The sequence below is a fragment of the Urocitellus parryii genome, chromosome 3, assembly GCF_045843805.1.
Source record: "Urocitellus parryii isolate mUroPar1 chromosome 3, mUroPar1.hap1, whole genome shotgun sequence".
NCBI lineage: Eukaryota > Metazoa > Chordata > Mammalia > Rodentia > Sciuridae > Urocitellus > Urocitellus parryii.
In genome coordinates, this window is record NC_135533.1 from 117,189,199 (window position 1) to 117,211,166 (window position 21,968).

Consider the following 21,968-nt stretch of genomic DNA (forward strand, 5'->3'; position numbering starts at 1 on the left):
CAGAAATACTTCATTGCTTGGTGTTAAATGTGAAATGGATAAAAACTTGACATGTAACATTTGATGGTTAATGGTGGGAGATCCTTCCAACTAGATAAAGGCTTTAGTCCTTTTAGTTTTTTAGAGAGAGAGAATTTTTTTAATATTTATTTTTTAGTTTTCGGTGGACACAACATCTTTATTTTATTATTTATTTGGTGCTGAGGATCAAACCCAGCGCCCCGCGCATGCCAGGCAAGTGCGCTACCGCTTGAGCCACATCCCCAACCTTTTAGTCCTTTTAAACAGTCTTTTCCAAGCTGGGCATGGTGGCACACACTATAATCCCAGTAACTCCAAAAGCTTACGCAGGAAAAGCATGAGTTAAAAGCCAGCCTCAGCAATGGAGAGGCAAGACCCTGTCTCTAAAACACAGAGGAGAGCTGGGGATGTGGCTCAGTGGTTGAGTGCCCCCAAATTCAATCCTGGTACAAAAAAAAATTAACAGACGTTTCCAAATGATACTGGAGACAGGGATAAGTTAACTGATTATTCTCTGCTATGCTGGCCAATTTTGGGAGATGCAATTGAGTAAATTACTGTGACCAGGCATATTTGGGTTTGTCATGCAGCTCCACCTCTAATTAGTTGTGGAACCCTGGAAAAATTGCTCAGTCTTTGTAAACCTGTTTTCTCATGTAACATGGGGATATTAATGGTGATTGTTATTAAGGAAAATAGTACTTATGAAATTGCTTAGCATTGTATTTGGTATAGAAATACTCAAGTGAAGGTTGATACCTGTTATCATTGGGCCCTTTGTTTTACTGGGCTTCCTGTCTGTCCTAGTCAGAGCACAGATGTATATCATCAATGTTGGGCTACTGTTAAGCTGAACTGTGTTGCCAGCTGGACCACTAAATGCCTCCTTACTCAAAGCCCAGCCTTTTCTGTTTGAACCCCATGTTAGTCCTGGCCTCAACCACATAACCTGGGTGAAGGTATGAAGGCAGGATGAACATTGCAAGTGGGCAAACTACATGATCCAAGTTTTATGCATACACTTCATCATGGAGGTGGGATTAGGTGGGAACATAGGTCCAGAGGAGAAATTTAAAGTTGGTGATTTAGTGTCTAGAAATCAAGATTTCAGCATGGACTATAGGGATGATAAGAGGAGATAGTTCCTGAGAAAATCAGGAACATGTTTGTAGGAAGACGATATTTTGATTTTGTCTTCAGAGGAGATATGCTAGATTTTAAGAGGTTGTACAGTCTGAGGATATGGGATTACCTATATACTCAGCTTTTGTCCAGTGCTTATTTCCCCCCCCCCCTTTTTTTTTTAAAGAGAGAGTGAGAGAGGAGAGAGAGAGAGAATTTTTAATATTTATTTTTTAGTTCTCGGCAGACACAACATCTTTGTTGGTATGTGGTGCTGAGGATCGAACCCGGGTCGCACGCATGCAAGGTGAGCGCACTACCGCCTGAGCCACATCCCCAGCCCCTTATTTCCCCTTTCTAGAGCTTGAGACTTAGTCCCTGTCTAGGACATAAATCCCTGATGGCCTCAGTTGCTAGTCACTTTTCAGAATATAGACCTTCATGTCACTGGTGTAGTCATGATAGAGCTTGTGATCCAGAGCCTACCCCAATGCTGCAGGGAAACATTGGCTTTCTAAACTGGGATTTCCAGCAAGGTTTGTTCTCTAGCCACAGCATATTGGATTTTGGGGAATCCTTGTGCCAAGATTCACTTTATAAGCATTTAGCACACCCAAGATTCTGGGGAGGGGTTATCAAAATCCAGTTCAAGATGAGAGGATGTGCTTTGACTAGGCTTTGATATTATTTGGTACTTTTTCCTTCCTTTGATTTGTGACTCCACAGTCCTTGAGGGAAGAGCTTACCGTACTTTTCCCCTCTCTTTTTTGGGCTTATGCTTGGCAGCTCTAGAAGTATTTGCATTAGGGATACTTTCTGAGGAGAAACATACATTCCTACAGCCAAAGGTTTTCTCATGAGCTTCAAGACTGGTGGTTTGGCTTTCATAGCAAGGTTTGAATTTCCTGTTCTATTACATATTAGATGTTTTTCCTTGACCTATCTTAGAATAATTAAGTGAAACCATTGTTCTGTGCCCTTAGTTAGAATGGTTCAGTTGAATTTAACAGAATGCCTAACTTAACCAGATGAAATGGAAGAAAACTTTATTTGTCCACCACAGTCCCAGGTAAACATCATCACTCAAGAGAATAAAAATGGTCAAACCTTATTTTTTGGGAATCCATTTGCCAGAAGTTACCCAGCCAAGTTTGTTTTTGTGTCTCATGGTTTTAAGTTGGGTCACATGCTTATTTTTGTACCAGTTCTTTATAAAGGGAATAGAATTAAATTTAAGAACCAGAGTTTTCCCCTGTAAGTTATCTGTATTTCTAATTGTGTTTGTGAAACATATCTTTCACAACAAAGAAAGGGGCAGTGGATCTGGCTTCCCTCTTAATAAAGCCTGGTTTGCCAGACACATCTATTCTGAAAACCTAGCTGCAACCTCCATTTATTTCCACTTTTCTTTTTTGTGATACTGGGGATTAAAACCATAGCCTTGCTCATGCTAGTCAAGTGTTCTACCTACTGAGTTGTACCTTCAGCCTTTAAAACAAAAACCCATTTTGAGTCAGTTGAGTTATAAAAGGCTGGACTGGAATTTGTGATCTCTTTGCCTCAGCCTCCTGAGTAGCTCAGATTATTTATAGGTGTACACGACCACACCTGGCTATTACCACTTTATTTTTGTTGTTGTTGTTGGTACTGGGGATGGAACCCAGGGCCTCACATGTGCTAGGTAAGCAGTCAACCACTTATATCCCCAACTTCTGAGAAAAGTTCTGTATGGAGAAATATTAGACTTCAATGGATTGTATGGGAGCGGAGATGAATAAACAGGATAGCCTAGTTAATGTTTGGGAGAAACCACCATATACATGATTTCCCCGGATAAACAAATTATCTTAGGTGAATTTAATTTTGAAAATTGCCAAATATTGACATCCTGGTATTAGCCACAAGGCCATTATCATCACAGGTCAGCTCAGTCTCAGCTGACCCAGTGGGATCTAGGATCAAGAAAAAACATTAAGCTTCTTTCCTCTAAATTGAGAGAGTTCAATTCCATGAGTTTTAAAGAAAAATTAGGTCCTTCAAGGAATGTACTGAGTCTCTTGGCTCAAAACTGTTAACAATCAACGAATTCAGGGAGAAAATAAACACAAAGTCATTCACTTCATTCACACACATAGTATATGCAACTTTAATCAACCAAAAGAAAAAAAAATGTCCCAAATGTACAAGTGAAAAAAAAAAAATCCAAATGTTGACACAGGCTTAATACCAGCTACTTTTATGTACAGCTGTATAAGTTCAAAAAAGCTATTCTATACGTATGTACAAAAGTTGTTTATACACAGGTCTGTACATAAGGGCCTATACATTTATTTCCTCAGAACCCTTAGGTGCCACCTCTTGGTGAAGACACCAACACTTCATTCACATATCTTACAAAAAAAGAAAGACTGTTTCCAGGATTGACGACACTGTGCATCCTGTATTCAGACTATGTAGACTCCACTCGATTGGTTAAGATCCTTCTGTCATAATGCATACCACACCAGGTGCGTGGGTTCCCTCAACAGCTTCACCGAGAGTGCTCCAAAGTAAAAGCCCATAAACCAACCAAGATGAGGAAGCAGAGTCCTGGGCAGGGCGCCACCAAAGGTCCAGGTATAGGTAAGCCTGCCTGTCCTGCTCACTGTCGATATTCCAGTTCATCTACACTGATGACTTTGGCGGGCATGGAGGGCAGGGGCTGCTGTAGCACATCTGAGCCAAACCATTTGGCAAGACCCACAGGAGAGCTGCTCCTTTGGCTGGGGCGATGCTCCAGCTGAGAGTGCATTTGGGGCAGGCCTGACCGGCTGGGCACATTCTGAGGGGTTGTCTGAACACTGACTGCTGCTGCCTGGGAACCAGAGCCTGGAGGATGCAGAACTATGGAGATAAGAAGGGGGGAAAGCAGTTCTCTGTTAGGCTCTGTTTCATTCAAACTCTACCCATAAAATTCCAAACAAAAGTATACCAGAGGATTCTAGTTTCTTTAGAAAACTACTTTTCAAGATGGCAACAATATTAGAAGTTGGTACCTTGGAAAGAAAGCTAAGCTATACTGAAGCCATCGATACTGAAAAACCACCCTGGATGACAAGACCACTTCCAAGGCAAGCAGCTACATCACAGAAAGATTAGCTGGTGAGAGAGCATCTACCCTGGGCAGGTCCCATGCTGAACCGTTATTGAACGACTCCTAGCCTTCTAAGAGGTAATGAACAAAGAAAACCTGGGCAGGAGCAATAATCCCAAAACCCATAGAAATTGGTTTACTTCATCTTCCCGAGTTATACTTTACTACAGTTATTGATGGACCTTTATTTTATTTATTTGTTTATATGTGGTGCTCAGAATCAAACCCAATGCCTCACACAAGCAAGGCAGGCGCTCTACCACTGAGCCACAACCCTAGCCCCTCCTTACTGCAGTCTTGCTAGGTCAAGTTAAGGAATGGTGTCAGTGTTAATTCATCTCTTTCACTGGAAACTAGTTCTAAAAGCTTCAAGCCTGCTTAGCCCATTCCAACCTCACCTGGCCCACTACTGAACCTACCTGAGCGCTGTAGCTGCTGTTGCATCATTGCCAGATGCAGAGGTGTCCCAGGACGAGGGTTTAGGAGCGGGTGATTAGCAGCTGGTAAAGGGTAAAAGGGCTGACCTAGGATTGGGCCAGATATTCCCTGTAAATGAGTCAGATCTATCCCTGGAGGAAGGACACCTGTTGGGGAGAAAGAAGAAACTTTAGAAAAGTAGTCTTAATGTACCTGGAAATTTTTAAGTTTATATAGTTTGGCTGATTTGGAAGCTTTTTTCTTTTTTAAATATAAAGAATTAAAAACACTTAAGCTATCAGCATTCTTTGTCATTATCTTTAAAAGACAATTTTTGGGGGCTGTGGTTGTGGCTCAGTGGTACAGTGCCTGCCTAGCACATCTGGCATGTGTGAGGCACTGAGTTTGATCCTCAGCACATTAAAATAAAGGTATTGTGTCCATCTCTTAAAAAAAAAAAATTTAAGAAGGCTGGGTGTGGCAATGCACCCTAATCCCAGTGAGTTGGGAGGTTGAGGCAGGAGGATCACAGGTTTGAAGCCAGACTCAATAACTTAGCAAGGCTCTAAGCAACTTAGTGAGACTGTCTCAAAATAACAGTAATAGGGCTGGGGTTATGGCTCAGTGGTAGAGTGCTTGCTTTGCAAGTATGAGGCACTGTGTTCAATCCTCAGCACCACATAAATAAATAAATAAAATAAAGGTATTAAAATAATAATAGTTGGACTGGGGTTGTGGCTCAGCAGTAGAGCAACTGCCTACCATATGCTCGACCCTGGGTGTTCGATCCTCAGGACCACATTAAAAAAAAAAAAAAAAAAAAAGGTATTGTGTCGAACTACAACTAAAAAATAAATATTTAAAAAAATAAATAAAATAATAGTTAAAAAAAAAAAAAAGAAAGGTTGGGGATGTGACTTAGTTGTTAAGTACACCTGGATTCAATTCTTTGTGCCTAAAAAACAAAAAAGTTTAAAAATAACTACTTTTTTAATATTTATTTTTTAGTTTAGGTGAACACAATATCTTATTTTTATGTGGTACTAAGGATTGAACCCAGTCCTCAAGCATGTTAGGCTAGCACTCTACCACTGAGCCACAACCCCAGCCCCAAGAAAAATGCTTTTAAAGGAAAAAAGATGGATTGGATTGTTCCCATTGTCCACCAGTTACATGCTAGACTCTAGTAACATCTTTCAAGGGATGAAAATCTTCCATAGTTCAATTAATACTAGCAAATGTCATGCCAGGTCTACAGATAACCAAGCCAGGTTAGAAACTCACCAGCTTGCAACAAACTTGGAAGATGCTGTGGATGTACTCCCTGGGCCAGCATCCTCTGAACCAATCCTGGGTGAAGTTGATGAGCAGGCCGAACAATGGGGACATGGGGAACAAGGGGAACTTGGTGGACAGGGCGGAGTAAAGGTGTTCCTGGAACTGGGGATGCCAAGGTAGGTGTTTTTCTTCCAGTTGCTTTAGGTCGGTAATCTTGTTCTTTGGTGTATCGGTTTGTCTGGGACAGTGGGGTAGAACATGAAGACGGCTGTAACGTTGACAGTTTAGGATTTGTCATAGGAGAAGAGTCTCGATCAGCATTTGGAATGGAGTTGGACGACAGCAAGTTCTCTGTAAGGATCCAGAAGAGAATATTTTGGTATTGGCAAACTTTACTCTGGCCAAATACTTTGGTTTCCCAAAGGTCCAGTATATCTCAATTCTTAATTGATACCTTGACAAATTTAGAAAGACTGTGTGATAGGGGCTGGGGCTGTAGCTCAGTGGCAGAGCACTTGCCTAGCATGTGTGAGGCACTGGGTTCAATCCTCAACACCACATAAAAATAAATAAAGGCATTCTGTCCATCTACAGCTATAGGAAAAAAAAAAAAAAAAAAGACTACATAATAGGGACCATCATTTGCCTTATAAATAGGCCAAGAAGATGAACTGTGAGTCAACGTTACAGGAGTAGTTAGGGATAGAACTAGGACTAGACCCAAGTTTTTCAACTTCTTGCTGGAACAAAGCTTTGTTGTTGTTATGTTTTTGTTTTGTTGGTGCTGGTGTTCAAATTCAGGATCTTGTGTATTTTAGGCAAGCTCTCTACCACTAAGCTATGTCCCCCAACCTACAAAGAAGTTTTGATAAATTCCCTAAACCAAAGTCTCAAAAGTTATATAAATGTCTCTAAGCCCATGTCTTGCGTGGCATGGTGGTATATGCCTATAATTCATATACTTGGGAGGCAGAAGCAGGATTGCAAATTCAAGGCCAGCTTCAGCAACTTGGCAAGACCATATCTTTTTTTTTTTTTTTTAAAGATGGATACAATATATTTATTTATTTTATTTATTTTTAGGTGGTGCTGAGGATCGAACCCAGTACCTCGTGCATGCTAGATGAGCACTCTACCACTCAGCCACTACCCCAGCCCCCCCAAGACCATATCTTCAAATAAAAATGATTAGGGATATAGCTTAGTGGTATAGTACACCTTGGTTTAATTTCCAGTATTGGGGACAAGGAGGTATGGGGGAAGTAGGCTGGGGCAGGGAGCCCACATCTATATTCTCATACTCCTCCCAATCCAAGGACAACTACTGGCAAATGCTTGATATATCAGGCCTGGTGGTTCATGTAGTTTCATCATTGTCAAATGCTTGTGATTAACATGCTTTTTATACCCTGAGGAGACAATCAAGTATAATATCATGAAAATCCACAGCAGAAAATTAGAGCAACAATCACAGCCTGCTCAAAGAATCTAAATTAACCTAATAGGACCAACAGGATTTCCATTATATTCACCCCCCCACCAAGCCTTCTCAAACGAGCAAAAAGCTCTCACACCAATACTTAACACTTAACTCATTTGAATCTGTGTCATTATGGATGACACCATGTCCTTCATGATCACTACTGTGCAACTCATAAGCCTCTTGCACATTTTCTTTTAGAGAGAGAGATTTTTTTTTAATATTTATTTTTCAGTTTTCAGCAGACACAACATCTTTGTTTGTATGGTGCTGAGGATCGAATCCGGGCCGCATGCATGCCAGGCGAGTGTGCTTGAGCCACATCCCCAGCCCTCTTGCACATTTTCTATACACTTTTGAAAGGCTCTTACATCTATATGCTTCACTCATTTCACAGATTGTATTAGACACTTCAGTATCCAAACTTTCAGAAGCAGAATAAGAATAATCTTGAAGACTAAAGTCATTCTTTTTGTTTGGTACTTGTTACAAGGGATTGGAACCCAGAAGCACTCAACCACTGAGCCACACTGGTAGTGCCCCCCCACCTTTTTTTGAGGGGGTGGGGTACCATGGATTGAATTCAGGGGCACTTACTTGACCACTCAGCCACATCCTCAGCCCTTTTTGTATTCTGAGACAGGGTCTCCCTAAGTTGCTTAGGGCTCACTAAGTTACTGAGGTTGGCCTGGAACCTGTAATCCTTCTGCCTCAGCCCCTGGAGTTGCTGGGATTACAGGCGTGCACCACCACACCTAAGCCCAGGCCTTTGAGACAGGATATTGCTAGATTGCTGCGGCAATTAGGGCCTTGCTAAGTTGCTGGGGCTGGCCCTGAATGTGAAATTCTCCTGCCTCAGTCTCCTGAGACACTGGGATTATAGGAATATGCCATGGCGCCCAGCTTAGTTATTTATTTTTAAGCTTATTGTTTGTTTATATATTTATTTATATCTGGTGTAGCTGGGGATTGAACCAAGGGCCTTGTGCATGCGAGGCAAGCACTCTACCAACTGAGCTATATCCCCCAGCCCTAGTTATTCTTTTAAATCAGCATTTACACCCCTCTTATGTTGGTCAGAATATGAACAAGCAAGTGACTGTGAGCTGGTCCGACCCTTCTCATAGACATAGAACTATGGTCCAGGGGATGGGCCCAGGGCCTCGCAGAGAAACAGATCAGGTTGTTCAGCACTAAGGCCCATGTTCTGAGACATTCTTTGTTGAATAGTATAGCCAACAACTCTGTAGTACTACCTTCAGTGGCCTTCTGAGTATCTTCTTTACTGTCAATAGGAACGGCTTTTCCCGATGCTAGCTCCTCCTTGCTTTTCTCTTTGCTCTCGTACATCTTTCGGATTACTGAGGTAGGGGTGAAGGAAGGAGAAAGCTGCAGAGAAAAGCAATTGGCATCAGCACGCTCTAAGTTCCCTTCTCTAATATTAAGGCAGGCCTAAGTGGTCAAGATAATCAACAAAAAAGAGACACGATATTGCCCACATGGTGGCAGAGACCAACTCCAACGTTCACCGTAGCTACTGAAGGAAAAGACACCTAAAGGGGCAAATAGGTGGTGTCCCAAGATCTTTATAACACTTGCTCACAATTTTTTATGATGGGGACCTGCCTCTGTTTCACACATTTTCCCAGCCCAAGATTAGGCTGGGAAGAGGAAAAGCATGGGCAGAAGTATAACCTAGAGTAATAGCTTACTTTTCCATCTGGGAAAGGACATTTCAATGACAATGTCAGAATCTAAATAACTCCATGTTCTTAATGTTTCTCTTTTTCACCTGGCTACCAGAAAATTTACAATTATTCAAATAGTTTCCTCAGACAGTAGGAATTATCACTTGGGGTCATTCATCACTTGGGGTCAATAAAATAGTGAACTTGTCACTATTTTACTATGTCTTTTTTTTTTTTTTTTTTTTTTTGTAGATGGGCAGCATGCCTTTATTTTATTTGCTTATTTTTTATGAGATGCTAAGGATCCAATCCAGTGCCTCACACATGCTAGGCAAGCGCTCTACCACTGAGCTCCAGCCCTAGCCCTATATATTTCTTTTCTTCTTGAACAACCCCAAAATCCTTGATGTAAGGAGACAGTGCATAACTTATGAATAGAAAAGCTTCTTCTAGATCTTGCTTTCAAGGTGTTTGGTGCAAAGACCCACGTGGAAAGATGAGATTGTGGCTTCATGTTAGAGCACTTGCCCGGCACATGTGAGGCACTGGGTTTGATCGTCAGTACCACACACACACACACACACACAAAAAAAAAAAAAAAAAAGATATAAAAAATGTAAAAGACCCATGTGGAACCCTGAAGGGTCTCTATCAGCTTTCACTAGATGATAAAAAGTCTGTGGAGAATGAAACATTTTTTTAAAAAAAGAATACCACCAGTCAGTTGTAAAACTTATATTGGCCCCTACAAACAAATTGTTCTGTCCCAGCCTTAGTTCCTATAACTGAGACCTGAACAGTTTGCAAACTCCCAGCATATAAAATGTACTCACCATGATGTGACTTGTTACCCCTATCCACCTGTCTGCCTCACTTCTCACCTTTTCCTTCTGCCTCCCTGTATGAGATGTCCGTCTGCATATACTATGTCATCTGTGTGTTTTGGCTCATGCTCATCTATCTGCGGGAATATACTTTCCCCAATATAGGGACTTCACTAGAAACCTGAGTTAGACTGTGATGGACCAGGGAAAGATCTAATAAAAAGGCAAGTATGAGGGGCCAGGGTTGTAGCTCAGTGATAGAGTGCTCGCCTAGCACATGTGAGGCACTGGGTTCAATCCTCAGCACCACATAAAAATAAAATAAAGGTATTGTGTTTACACACACACCCCTTAAAAAAAAGTATGAGGGGAACCCTTATTGGGTCCTTTCTCACCTTCTAGGAGCTTTTGTCTCAAATAAATCCTACTGTTCTACACACACACACACACACACACACACACACACAGGCAGGTATAAAAGACTATTAGATCAGTATTCTTCTGGAAAGGCATTCAAGGACACTTTGGGGCACACACAACATAGGCACAAACAGAGAAGTCTTAAAAAGTCATTCATAGTCAACAGTCACTGACCATGCTTGTGATGGAAGCAGCAGGGGCTGGGGAAGAGGAATTTCCTTGGTGCACAGGTGCTGGTGACTTGGTCACTCGCTGTTGCCTGTGAACAAATCAATTTTCAGTATAAGCTCCTAGCCACTCAAACTTAAAAAAAAAAAAAAAAAACTACATATATATATATATATATATATAAAATTTAATTGTAGATGTATACAAACCTTTATTTTATTATTATTATTTTTAATGTGGTGCTGAGGACCGAACCCAGTGCCTCACACTTATTAAGCAAGTGCTATACCACTGAGTCACAATCCCAGCCCTGAGCCACTCAAACTCCCCAAACCATTTAACATTCAAGACCAGCCTAGGAATTTAGCATCACTTTCCTTAACTCAAGTTAATCTCCTAAGCATTCAATTTGTATCTAAATTATGCAAAAACACATGCCAAATTCTAAGGAAAGACAAAAACTTAATGAAACATGGCCTAGGCCTTGCAAGAACTGTCTAGTGGAAAAGTCAATAACCTAGGGAAAACTATGAGATGCCAATGAGGCACAGTTGTAAAACAGAATGACAGAAAACTTGGAAGACTCTGCTTCTTGGGGGAAAACTGGTTTATTAAACCAGGCATCGTGGCACACACCTGTAATCCAAGTGACCTGGGAGGTTGGGACAGGAGGATTGCAAGTTTGAAGCCAACTTCAGCAACTTAAGATCTTGAGACATTGTCTCAAAAAAAAAAAAAAAAAAAAAAAAAGACTAGGGACATAGTTCAGTAGGTTCAATCCCCAGTATAAAACCCAACCAAACAAAAAACAAAAAAATCTACTTCATATTAAACGAGGTATGACCCAGGAGAATCTAAAGATAGAGAATAGTAGTTCAGGTTGCTAGAATAGGTATGGGGATTTGGGAAGTCCTTGGGATTAATCTTGGTGTAAAACAGGAGCAGTGGGGCATGTTGCATGTAACCGGGTCCTGAGATATCTGGAACTCTTTAATTGATATGAACCACTGTCTCAGAGCATAAGTTATATGTCAGGTGCTATGCCAGTGTTGCTCCCTAACTTCTAGAACACACCCAGCCCATAGAGTGAAAGCCTCCCTAGCCACCATACCGGTAATAAAATATATACTGGCTTGGATAACCCTACCTTACCTGGTACTATTTGGAAAGAAGCCAGGGGTTTAGGATCCTCCTGCCACAATGTAGGCAGACACAGAGCAGTGGTATTCTAAGTGACTAAGGGGGATCTTTAAATCTGGGGTTTCTACACAATTTATCAGTTATTTATTCTGATAAACAGATTTGAGCACCAGACCTTGTTCTAAGTGCTAGAGATACAGTATGAACAAAACAAAGAGTCTAGTCTCATGGAGGTCACGTTCTTGTACTGCAAAGTACAAAGAGCAGGGAAACAGACAAAAACAAAACCACCCCCTCCCTCAAATAAGTTTCAGTATTTGTAAAATGCAGTTTTTACTCTCATCTAAATCACAGGGGTGATTCAAAGACCAAATAAATTTTGTATGTTAAAAGTGCTTTGAAAGTCTCAAATCATGTTAGTGAATGCCAAGGAACCACATTATGCTAACAATAGAAAGCAGGTCAACGAATGTTCAGCAGACAGATCCTCGGCCCTGTGTTTAGACTGAAAAGCACTATAGATTGGATGTATTTATGCCAGGGTATTTTCCTGGTTGTAATGTCTTCTGATAAAGACAGATAAAACTAGTTGAAGCAAGACACTGAGGCACTGATATGGTAACTAAGAATCACATCAAAGCCAGGCATGGTGTATGTCTGTAATTCTAGTGGCTTGGGAGAGTGAGGCAGGAGGATCTTAAGTTAAAAACCAGCCTCAGTAATTTAGTGAGGCCCTAAGCAACTTAATGAGACTATCTAAAAATAAAAAATAAAAAGGGCTGGGGATGTGCTGCTCACTGGTTAAGTATCCCTGGGTTCGATCCCTAGTCTACAATAAATAAATAAAATCACATCAAAACAAATTTTAGGGCTGGGGATGTGGCTCAAGCGGCATCGCGCTCGCCTGGCATGCGTGGGTTGCTGGGTTCGATCCTCAGCACCACATTAAAGAAAATAAAGATGTTGTGTCCTCTGAAAACCAAAAAATAAATATTAAAAAATTCTCTCTCTTTAAAAACAAAAACACAAAAACAACAACAAATTTTATGTGTGTGTGTGTATGTATTTTTTTTGGTACCAGGGACTGAACTCAGGGGCACTTAATCACTGAGCCACATCCCCAGCCCTTTTTTGTATTTTATTTAACAGGGTCTCACTGAGTGGCTGAGGCTGGCTTTGAACTCACAATCCTAGGCGTGTGCCACCACACCCAGCAACAAATACTTAAATATCATATGGGCAGTACTAAACTGTGATGTTCAAAGACACACATTTTTGTGATAAAATTCAATATATTAAGGTAGTGATTACCCCTCCCTACCCCCCACCACTCTGATCCCAGAGGTATTTTACCACTGAACTACAGCCCAACCCTTTTTATTGAGACAGGACCTTGCTAACAGGCTGGCCTTAAATTTGCAATCCTCTTTCAGGCTACTGAGTCACTGGGTTTACAGGTATGTGCCACTATACCCAGCAAAGTAGTGATTACCTTTAGAGGATAAACAGTTGTCACTTCTGAGGGAGAAAAGATGTATGATTAGCATAGGGCACATGGAAGGTTTCTGGGGTAATTAACAAGGGGGTTTAATTTATCATAAGCTGCACATTTGTTTTATGCAATTTTCTGTATCTCTTGGATTTTGCAAAAAAAGAAGAATATTGCTACTCCATTCCCATTCCTCCCAAACTTATGGTTCATTTCATTTACCACTTGTTGCAACTACAAAAAGAATGGGCTGGGGAAATAGCTCAGTTGGTAGCGTGCTTGACTTGCATGCACAAGGCCTTGGGTTCAATCCTCAGCACCACGAAAAAGAGAAAGATAGTGAAGTCAATAATTACTTGTTAACAGCTCTAGTCAACAAGCCCATCAAATCTAACCAATAAACTCTTGATGTAACAATCTGGTATTGATACAGTGTGATAACACAACATGGAATCTGTGGTGAAGTAGGGTAGAGTTTTGCTTTTTATCATCTCAAAAGTATGACTTCAAATAAGGAGCTATAGAGCTGGGGATATAGTTCAGTTGGTAGAGTGCTTGCTTCGCATGCACAAGGCCCTGGGTTCAATCCCCAGCCCCACAAAAACAAAACAAATAAGAAGCTATGCTATTCACACCTATAAAAATGAATCCTTTAACTGTCAGAAACATCATTGAGATTTTAAATGTATTTACTCTTAACAAAATTGTAAGGTAAATCAGGTAGGCAGATATCTCTTCTATATAACTAATTAGCAAAATGAAACCATAAAAACTAATTTATAAAAGCCATGCAGGAAAAAAACCAGATGTCCCTTCAGCAGAATGCGATCATATTCCCTATATCTGCAGCGGGATGGAATTCCTTCTATTTGTTTATAACATATCAGCATGTGCAACAGAACTGTACTGTGAATAACTAACTTACTAATCTCAGGAAAACTATATTCACAAATTATCACCCAAATCTTCACAGGTTGGATTAGTAATTTACCTGTTTCTGAATCCATCTCTGGTTCTGTCCACCTGTGGTTTGCCAAAACCAGGCTGATAGAAACTTGCTGCTTGCACTGCAAGGTCATGTGGTAGGGCCAGCCCCTCCAAAGCTGCCTGTTGCAATTCGAGTTGGCTCATCTGCTGAACAGAAATGGCAGGGGAGGGTCAGCAAAATAAAAAAAGATAGTCAATGTACTTTCTACAGGGGTCTCTTTCCTCTTAAAAAGGTACTTTTACGTAGCAGATGAGAAAACGTGACTAAATTATGCTGCCAAACATAAGTATTAGTTTAATTACTCAGTAATTTTCTAGCCTTCACAGAACTTGAAATATATAGCATCACTATGAAACATACAATAAAGTTCTATTGCTGCCAAATCACTTCAGAAAATTGTAGCAATTCAATTCTCCACCCCATAATTAATAGGGTTGAAAAAGAAAGCAACAGATTGGGTTTGAGAAATAGCCCAGTCTGACCTGGGCTGTGACAGGGCTCATGGGCTTGCGCATGCCTTGGAATGGATCTCCAAGTAGCTGCTGTGGTCCTGGTGTGAAACCTGATGAGAAAGTTATAGAATCAATGAGTGTCAAGCAAATGTTCACACATCATGGCTGTATTATCCCTAATGCATGCTGCTCCTTGCTGAGTAGCATAATTTTTGAGAAGTACTGACTTTTCTAGGCTGATAGCCTCTTCCTCTATCCTACCACAGTAGGCTATGTGAAACTCAAACCAGAGCTCTTCATTGCCCAAACTGCTGGTATATCCATCTTTCTCATTAATCAGTCACTGTTGTTCCTTTCAGAGCCAATATCTCAAAGGCAGAAAACTCAGCCAGCATAACCATCAATTTGGCAATGCTCACTAGTACCAAAGTAGCATCCTCTTAGGGTCACAATCTTTTCATAGAGTTCTATCTTCCTGACCGTAGATAAATGTTTTCAAAACTTGACTGTCAAGGTATGATTGGCCAGCAGCCTACACTGTTTCCAGAATTACAGGAACACTAGCATACTTTGCTAGAATTGCTTTCTGGAAGTGCTTCTTTATTCTGAATTAGCCACAAGACTTCACAGTTGAATTAAATCAATCAACTTCAATAATTTGGTAGAGAGCCACTATTCTGATTTCTTTATTAAGGACAAGTCTAAAGTCAAAATTACTTTTTTGGGTTGAGATACCTAATAATTTTGAGAAGAAAAAAACAATAACAAAAACAACAACAACAAAAAAATCCCATGACTATAGTTATCTAGAAAGGCAGTTGGATAACAAACTGTCTTCTACTTTTTTAATCTCACACCTTCCTCCGAAAATTGTAATATATTTACATGTGTGTGTATATTTGGTACTGAGGATTGAACTTGGGGCACTCAACCACTGAGCCACATCCCTATTCCTATTGTGTATTTTATTTAGAGACAGGGTCTCACTGAGTTGCCTAGCACCATTTTGCTGAGGCTGGCTTTGAACTCTCGATCCTCCTGTCACAGCCTCCCGAGCTGCTGGGATTACAGGCATGCACCACCGTTATCTGGCTACACAATTTTTGAAAACTCATTAAGAATGTCCACGAATGGGCTGTAGTTGTAGCTCAGTGGTAGAGAGCTTGCCTAGCATGTATGAGGCACTGAGTTCCATCCTCAGCACCATACAAAGATAAATAAAGATATTGTATCTATCTACAACAATTAAAAAAGAAAAAAAAAAGAATATCCCTGAAAAAGACTGTCACATTGGGCACAGTGGCACATGCCTGTACTCCGGATGACTCAGGAGGGTAAGGAAGAAGGATCACAAGTTTGAGGTCAGCCTGGGCAATTTAGCAAGACCATATTTCAAAATAAAAAATTCTATATCTAGAGATGTAGTTTGGTGGCAAAACACCCCTGGGTTCAAGCCCCCATACGGGGGAGGGGATGGGGGAGACTACTTACCAATTGGTGACGGTATTCTTGGGCGAAGGTAGTCTGCTGAGGCTGCTCGAGTTTGGAACACTTGTGACATGGGAGGAGAGGATGCTCTTTGGCCCAATAAAGATGCAGAAGGCTCTAAGCTCCCCATAAGGCCACTCAGAAGATTGGAAGAAGCAGGTCTCTGAACTGGTTGACCCAGAAGTTCCTAATTCAAGACAAGCAAACACCAAAAACAAATCCCTGTTAATAAACCTAGTTCTTTCTTCTAGTGAAAAACTGTGGATTACGGATTAATTTCTGGAAGCTAGATGATGAAACTCCTTCATGTTCTATGGAATGTCTTGGCATGTGTACATGCAATACATTCCTCTGAATGCTCAACTAGCAACATTTAAGTTACAACTACAGGTTAGGTACTCTTCTCTACAGAAATTACAAACTTGTAAACCAGAAAACAAGGGCTTATTTTTTTCTTTTAAAGTCTCCCTCCTCTCCTTAACCCATTTTGAGTTCAGCAGCAACACAGAACTACCAAACAACATTACATCTTTGATTGCCAGACAACATCTCTAAGGCCCAAAGATGGGTGACCACTACACAAAATGAGTACTACTGTTCAGACTCTGAGGCCTCAGTATAAGATTGTAACATACCTGCAGGATGTTCTTAGGAACAGGCTGGCCTGGAATTTCAGCAGGGGACATCAAATGGCTTTCAAGGTTTCGCTAAAAATGTCAAAGAAACACTGGTTTTAACTTTTTTTTTTTTTTTGTGGTATTGAGGACCAAATTCAGTTTCATGTAAGCTAGGCAAGTGCTCTACTGAGCTACATTCCCATTCCTGCCTTTTTTAAAGTTGTAGATGGCTACAATATCTTTTGCTTATTTATTAACTTTTTTATATGGTGCTGAGGATCAAACCCAGTGCCGCACACATGCTAGGCGAGTACTCTACCACTGAGTCACAACCTCAGCCCTAATTTATTTATTTTTTGGCAACAGAGTCTTGCTAAGTTGCCCAGGCTGGTTCATACTTGTGATCCTCCTGCCTCAGTCCTCTGAGTAGCTGGAATTACAGGTGTGCTGGCTTAAGTGTCTCAACACAGTAGAGATTGGGGACCATAAGATAATATTAGACACTCCCAAGGGAGTTGACACTCAACAGGAGAAAGATGTTTAACTCACAAAAAATTCAGACCAACTTATTCTCTCTCATCATACATGCCCCAAAGATCTAGGAATGGAAAGAATATTTACATGCACATACAGAATCCACTCTGAGATCCTTTTGATGCTAATTCTGATCCATTTCACTATTTCCAATCAAAAGAGGGGAAAATAAAATGGAGGCATTGAAGATTGCCATCATTTACCTCTTAGTAAGGAGCCACAAGAAATTTTGATAATTCATATTTAAATTTGAGGCAATCCTTGCTACCCATTAGCTTTAATAAGATTTACTGACCACAGATGGTATTTAAATTATAGTAAATAACATGCAAATTTGGTTGAAACTATTATATTTCAAGATTTTGTATTTCAGGAAGTTGCAACATTAATGTTTTTGTGGTGCTGGGGATCAAACCCAGAGCCTCATGCAGCTAGGTGAGCACTATACCACTGAGCCATGTCCCCAGCCTTGAATTTTATTACTTCTAAATAAGCTGTTCAAAATGGGTCACACGTACAGGGCAAGTCAAATCCTCCACTTCAGTACATCCCAGTGTCCATTCAACCTGAAGTGCTTTCTCTGAATACTTTTCTTTCCACTAGTTAGATCTGTCAAAACCCACAGTATTGTCCTGGGTACAACAAATAGCCTAAAGTTACTCAAGTGTTTTATTGTTGGTTTTGGAACTGGGACTAAAAGCACATGATTATAATAAGTAATATTCTCAATAGTTATTTAATTACATCTAACTAAAACAAAGAGGCAACCTTACACTTCGTGGCTTACTATATTTATAGAATAGAGCCTACAATTCTATTTAAAATAGAGTTTAGATTGAATCAACATCTTACTTTGGGGATGAACAATATGACTGAACCTTCAACCTGGTTGAAGGCAGATGAGAAATAGTACACACAACAAATAGCAGTTGTAAGAACTTTCATTTTAGAAGCAGACAGGACCTTACAACATGTGTGAATCAAGCAATAAAGATAACAGCTGAGGGCTGGGGTTGTAACTCAGTGGCAGAGTGCTTACTTAGCATGTGTGAGGCACTGGGTTTGATTCTCAGCTGCTAAATAAATAAATAAATAAAAATATCCAGGGGCTGGGTGGGGTTGTGGCTCAGCTTGCCTTGTACATGTGAGGCACAGGGTTCGATACTAAGCACCATATAAAAATAAAATAAAGATATTGTATACATCTACAACAATATATGTGTGTGTGTGTGTGTGTGTGTGTGTGTATATATGTATGTATATAACGAAAGATAACACCTGGCATGCTTATTTCATGACTTTCCTTGCTTTTTTTCTGAGGTTAGGCTGAATTTGTATTACTTTCTGCCTAGCCACTTGAATTATATCATCCATCCCTTTGACAAGTATTTTAGGTTGATTCCTCCAGTTGAAAACAGATACACTTTAGAGCACTGAAACTCCAACATTAAACCAAGTGCCCTCACAACTCTGGGTCAGCTGTGTCAGTATTCTGGAATCATAGTATTAAAACAAACTGCTGACTTCCTCTGCCTCCATTTCCTTAGTCACACTAAAAGAAAAAAAGCTAATTGTAAGATCTGACCAATAGAACTGCAGTCAGCACCCAATCACTGACACAAATGTAGAGGATAGTTTTTAATCAGGTCCTTATATAAAAGCATTTGGATCTATGATTTATTTGTATGAAAACAACTGGAGCAGTTTGCGAAATTATTCCCCTGTAATTGGGTATAGTATGTAAATAATATATATATATATACATACATATATATATATATATATATATATATGAATGATATGGTATAGTCTGATATAAAGAAGTCTATTAAGGTCACGAATAATGGCACCTGTTTGAGCAGGCTGAAGCCTCTATCACTGACTGTTGGTTAGATAAGGAAATCTAAAAATCAGTTGTCCTCCCCTGGTACAAGACTTAGCGAACAAACTAGGGTGCACTATGAAGGCAAGTGGAACTTTGCCTTCAAATTGCTGTTCATACCACTACTTGTAGTTCTCAGACAGGGTCAGGAGAGAAAGAGGCAAAATTCAATTTTGAAAAATTTGCTAACTAAGCAATTAGAATAAATCTATGTTTTTATTATTTGGTTCTACCTAGATTCCCCTTTGTATCACCAAGAGATAGTGATATTAACACATAGACCATGGCAGAGAACCACTCTCAAAAAAACATTTTTGTGACAAAGACCAGTGTATGGTATTTACCAAAATGCATCCACCTTATTAATAACCTAATGCCTAAAAGTTAAAAAGAAATCTGGAATCATATCCTTTGCCATATTAGTAAATTAACAGAATGTAAAACTGTCATTAAAAAAATCCATCTTAATACTTTAATAATTTGTATGATTGCCAACTCCTTATCCAGAAAGCAGGTAATCCTAGGTATCTGAGAATAATTACTGTAAAAAAAATTATATTACAAAAATATAGCAAGTTATGTGAACTTAAGTAGCCAAATAACCAGAAAACCATCTCTGGAGTTTATGCAAAAAGATAGTTTTTATACAAATATATTTTAGCTGTGGCTTTAATACAGTTATGTAGGTATTGTGTAAGAATCGATCTTTCACTCTTTTTACTATCACCCACAATACATACATACAAGCCACAATTCTGCTTTTGTAGTAACAAATAACATATTGATAATTAATGCACAAAAGCATCAAGGACCAAACAACTACTAAAGAATTTCCAACTTACTCGGAATACCTTTTTAAAATTCCACTTATTGTTATGGGAAGTAAAACAAAGATGGAAAAGGAGAAAAAGCTTGGTGAGATTTGCTCCAAATACTTACACTGACTTTGGGCTGAGAAGGCAAAGTCCCACTTGCCTTCATAGTGCTCACTAGTTTGTTGAACGCAGTCATATCTCCGTCTTTCTTGAGTTGTCGATTGCTGGTTACAGCATTCAGGGTTTCCTCTAAGTGTTCTGCCATGAAGGGAGTTGAATTCTTTACTTGTTGGTCCACCTTCAAACCCTTGAGCCCTGCTTCTACCTCTTCCACTGAAAGCACAACCCCTGAATGTGCTGAAAGTTAAGAAAGTCCAGGTTAAACCAAGAAGGGATATTTGGGAGAAATTCTCTTTAGCTATCATGATGGTTAAAGGGAAGATAATTTATTTCATAACTGAAGTGAAGCTGTCAGAAAAGGCTGATACTGAAAATAGACAAACTGAAAACACTTAAAACTCATAGTTGGGGGCTGGGGATGTGGCTCAAGCGGTAGCGCGCTCGCCTGGCATGCGTGCGACCCGGGTTCGATCCTCAGCACCACATACCAACAAAGATGTTGTGTCCGCCGAGAACTAAAAAATAAATAAAAATTCTCTCTCTCTCCTCTCTCACTCTCTTTAAAAAAACAAACAAACAAACAAACAAAAAACTCATAGTTGTTTAGTAGGAGGAAATAAAGTTATAACCATGTACTCAGTAAAAGATGGCATATAAACTAAACCTAAAATGTTTAGATGCTATAAACTGGGGGACCATAACCATGAGGTACTAAGTTTTAAAACTTGACACAATACTGCTGTGTGTCCTGCAGAATAATATTAATCTTTTGGAGACTTGTTACCAGGGATAGGAATCCAGATAGCCTAACGTCAGCAAAATTGCTACCTGCACTGTAATTATTACAGTACCAAATTGTTATGCCAAGGGCTTTTAACATAAGTATGAACATGGCAAATTGAGGCAGAGTTGTGAGGAACTGCCTTGGGAGGATTAAAAATATTCACTGAGGTGTTACAACTGGGTCCTATGTAAGAATAACTTGGATGAAAAGTTCTTATAGGGTCAAGAACCACTATCAGATTCTCAAAAATGATAAAATAAATCCTTTTGAACATCATTAAGAAAAAAAAAAATCACCATATATTCGTCTTGATGAAATAGCAGTATGTTAAAACCAATTGCCTTAAGACAATCCAAACTTTTTCAGATATCTAAAGCAGATTCTCAAACACTTACAGCTTTCTTTAAGTTTTTCTTTATTTGCAGAAAGGCTGGAAAGAAGAGGTTTTAAATCCACTTTGGCTTTCTGTAGCATTTCTAAAATATCCACTTTATTTTCAGCATGGTCTTCCAATGGTATAGGAGCAAAATAATTCCCCGAGTTCTGTCCAGGAGAGAGGATGGCTTGCTCCAGACCTGATATTGCAAACAAACGTATACATAACTGGTTCTAGTAGGATGGAAACATCAAGAATAGTATTAAAGGGACACAAATTAAAGGCTTTTCATGCAGAGACCCTCTAACCCTAAAGAACCCCTAACTAATGAAGACAAAATGAACCATGTCAGAGAAAGCTAGAGTTTATATATAAAGCCAGAATTTGAAGCTATTTTACCAGCAAGTCTCTCCAGCTCTTCATGTGGTGTTGACCCAAGGCTGCTGGATCGACTTCCTGATCGGCTGGGGTTAGAGAACCACCTACTGAACCGACTGGCAGAGACTGACCCTTCTCCCAAAACATCTTCTATCATCTGAAGAAAAAGACAAAAGATGCTAATAGTTTCTAGACCAAAAAAAAAAAAAAAAAAAAAAAAAAAAAAAAAGACAAGAAAGTTCAAATTTTAAGAAAGGATCACTTTCTTCGAAATTTCCTTTGATGCTTCCTACCCCTTAAACTTAGGATTTTGAATCTTCAATTTTCTTCCCCTTTCTTGGTCATTTTTGAGTA

At 39.7% G+C, this 21,968-nt stretch overlaps 1 protein-coding gene across 3 annotated transcripts in view; it reads right to left on the minus strand.

Annotated features, from left to right (window-relative positions):
- Window positions 1-3,249: 3,249 nt before the first annotated feature.
- Eif4enif1 (eukaryotic translation initiation factor 4E nuclear import factor 1) overlaps window positions 3,250-21,968 on the minus strand; it is a 50,127-nt gene continuing 31,408 nt past the window's right edge. For 2 of the 3 annotated variants that reach the window (XM_077796820.1, XM_077796821.1), the window contains exons 8-19: window positions 21,636-21,771; window positions 21,256-21,435; window positions 20,081-20,313; window positions 16,744-16,815; window positions 16,112-16,295; window positions 14,651-14,730; window positions 14,172-14,314; window positions 10,558-10,642; window positions 8,708-8,840; window positions 5,978-6,322; window positions 4,696-4,860; window positions 3,250-4,026 (exon numbers count right to left, since the gene is read on the minus strand). In XM_077796820.1, the coding sequence (XP_077652946.1) occupies window positions 3,785-4,026; window positions 4,696-4,860; window positions 5,978-6,322; window positions 8,708-8,840; window positions 10,558-10,642; window positions 14,172-14,314; window positions 14,651-14,730; window positions 16,112-16,295; window positions 16,744-16,815; window positions 20,081-20,313; window positions 21,256-21,435; window positions 21,636-21,771 (1,998 nt within the window). In that variant the 3' untranslated portion in view covers window positions 3,250-3,784. The remainder of the gene's footprint in view (window positions 4,027-4,695; window positions 4,861-5,977; window positions 6,323-8,707; window positions 8,841-10,557; window positions 10,643-14,171; window positions 14,315-14,650; window positions 14,731-16,111; window positions 16,296-16,743; window positions 16,816-20,080; window positions 20,314-21,255; window positions 21,436-21,635; window positions 21,772-21,968) is intronic. The other variant, XM_077796822.1, reaches the window with a different exon arrangement.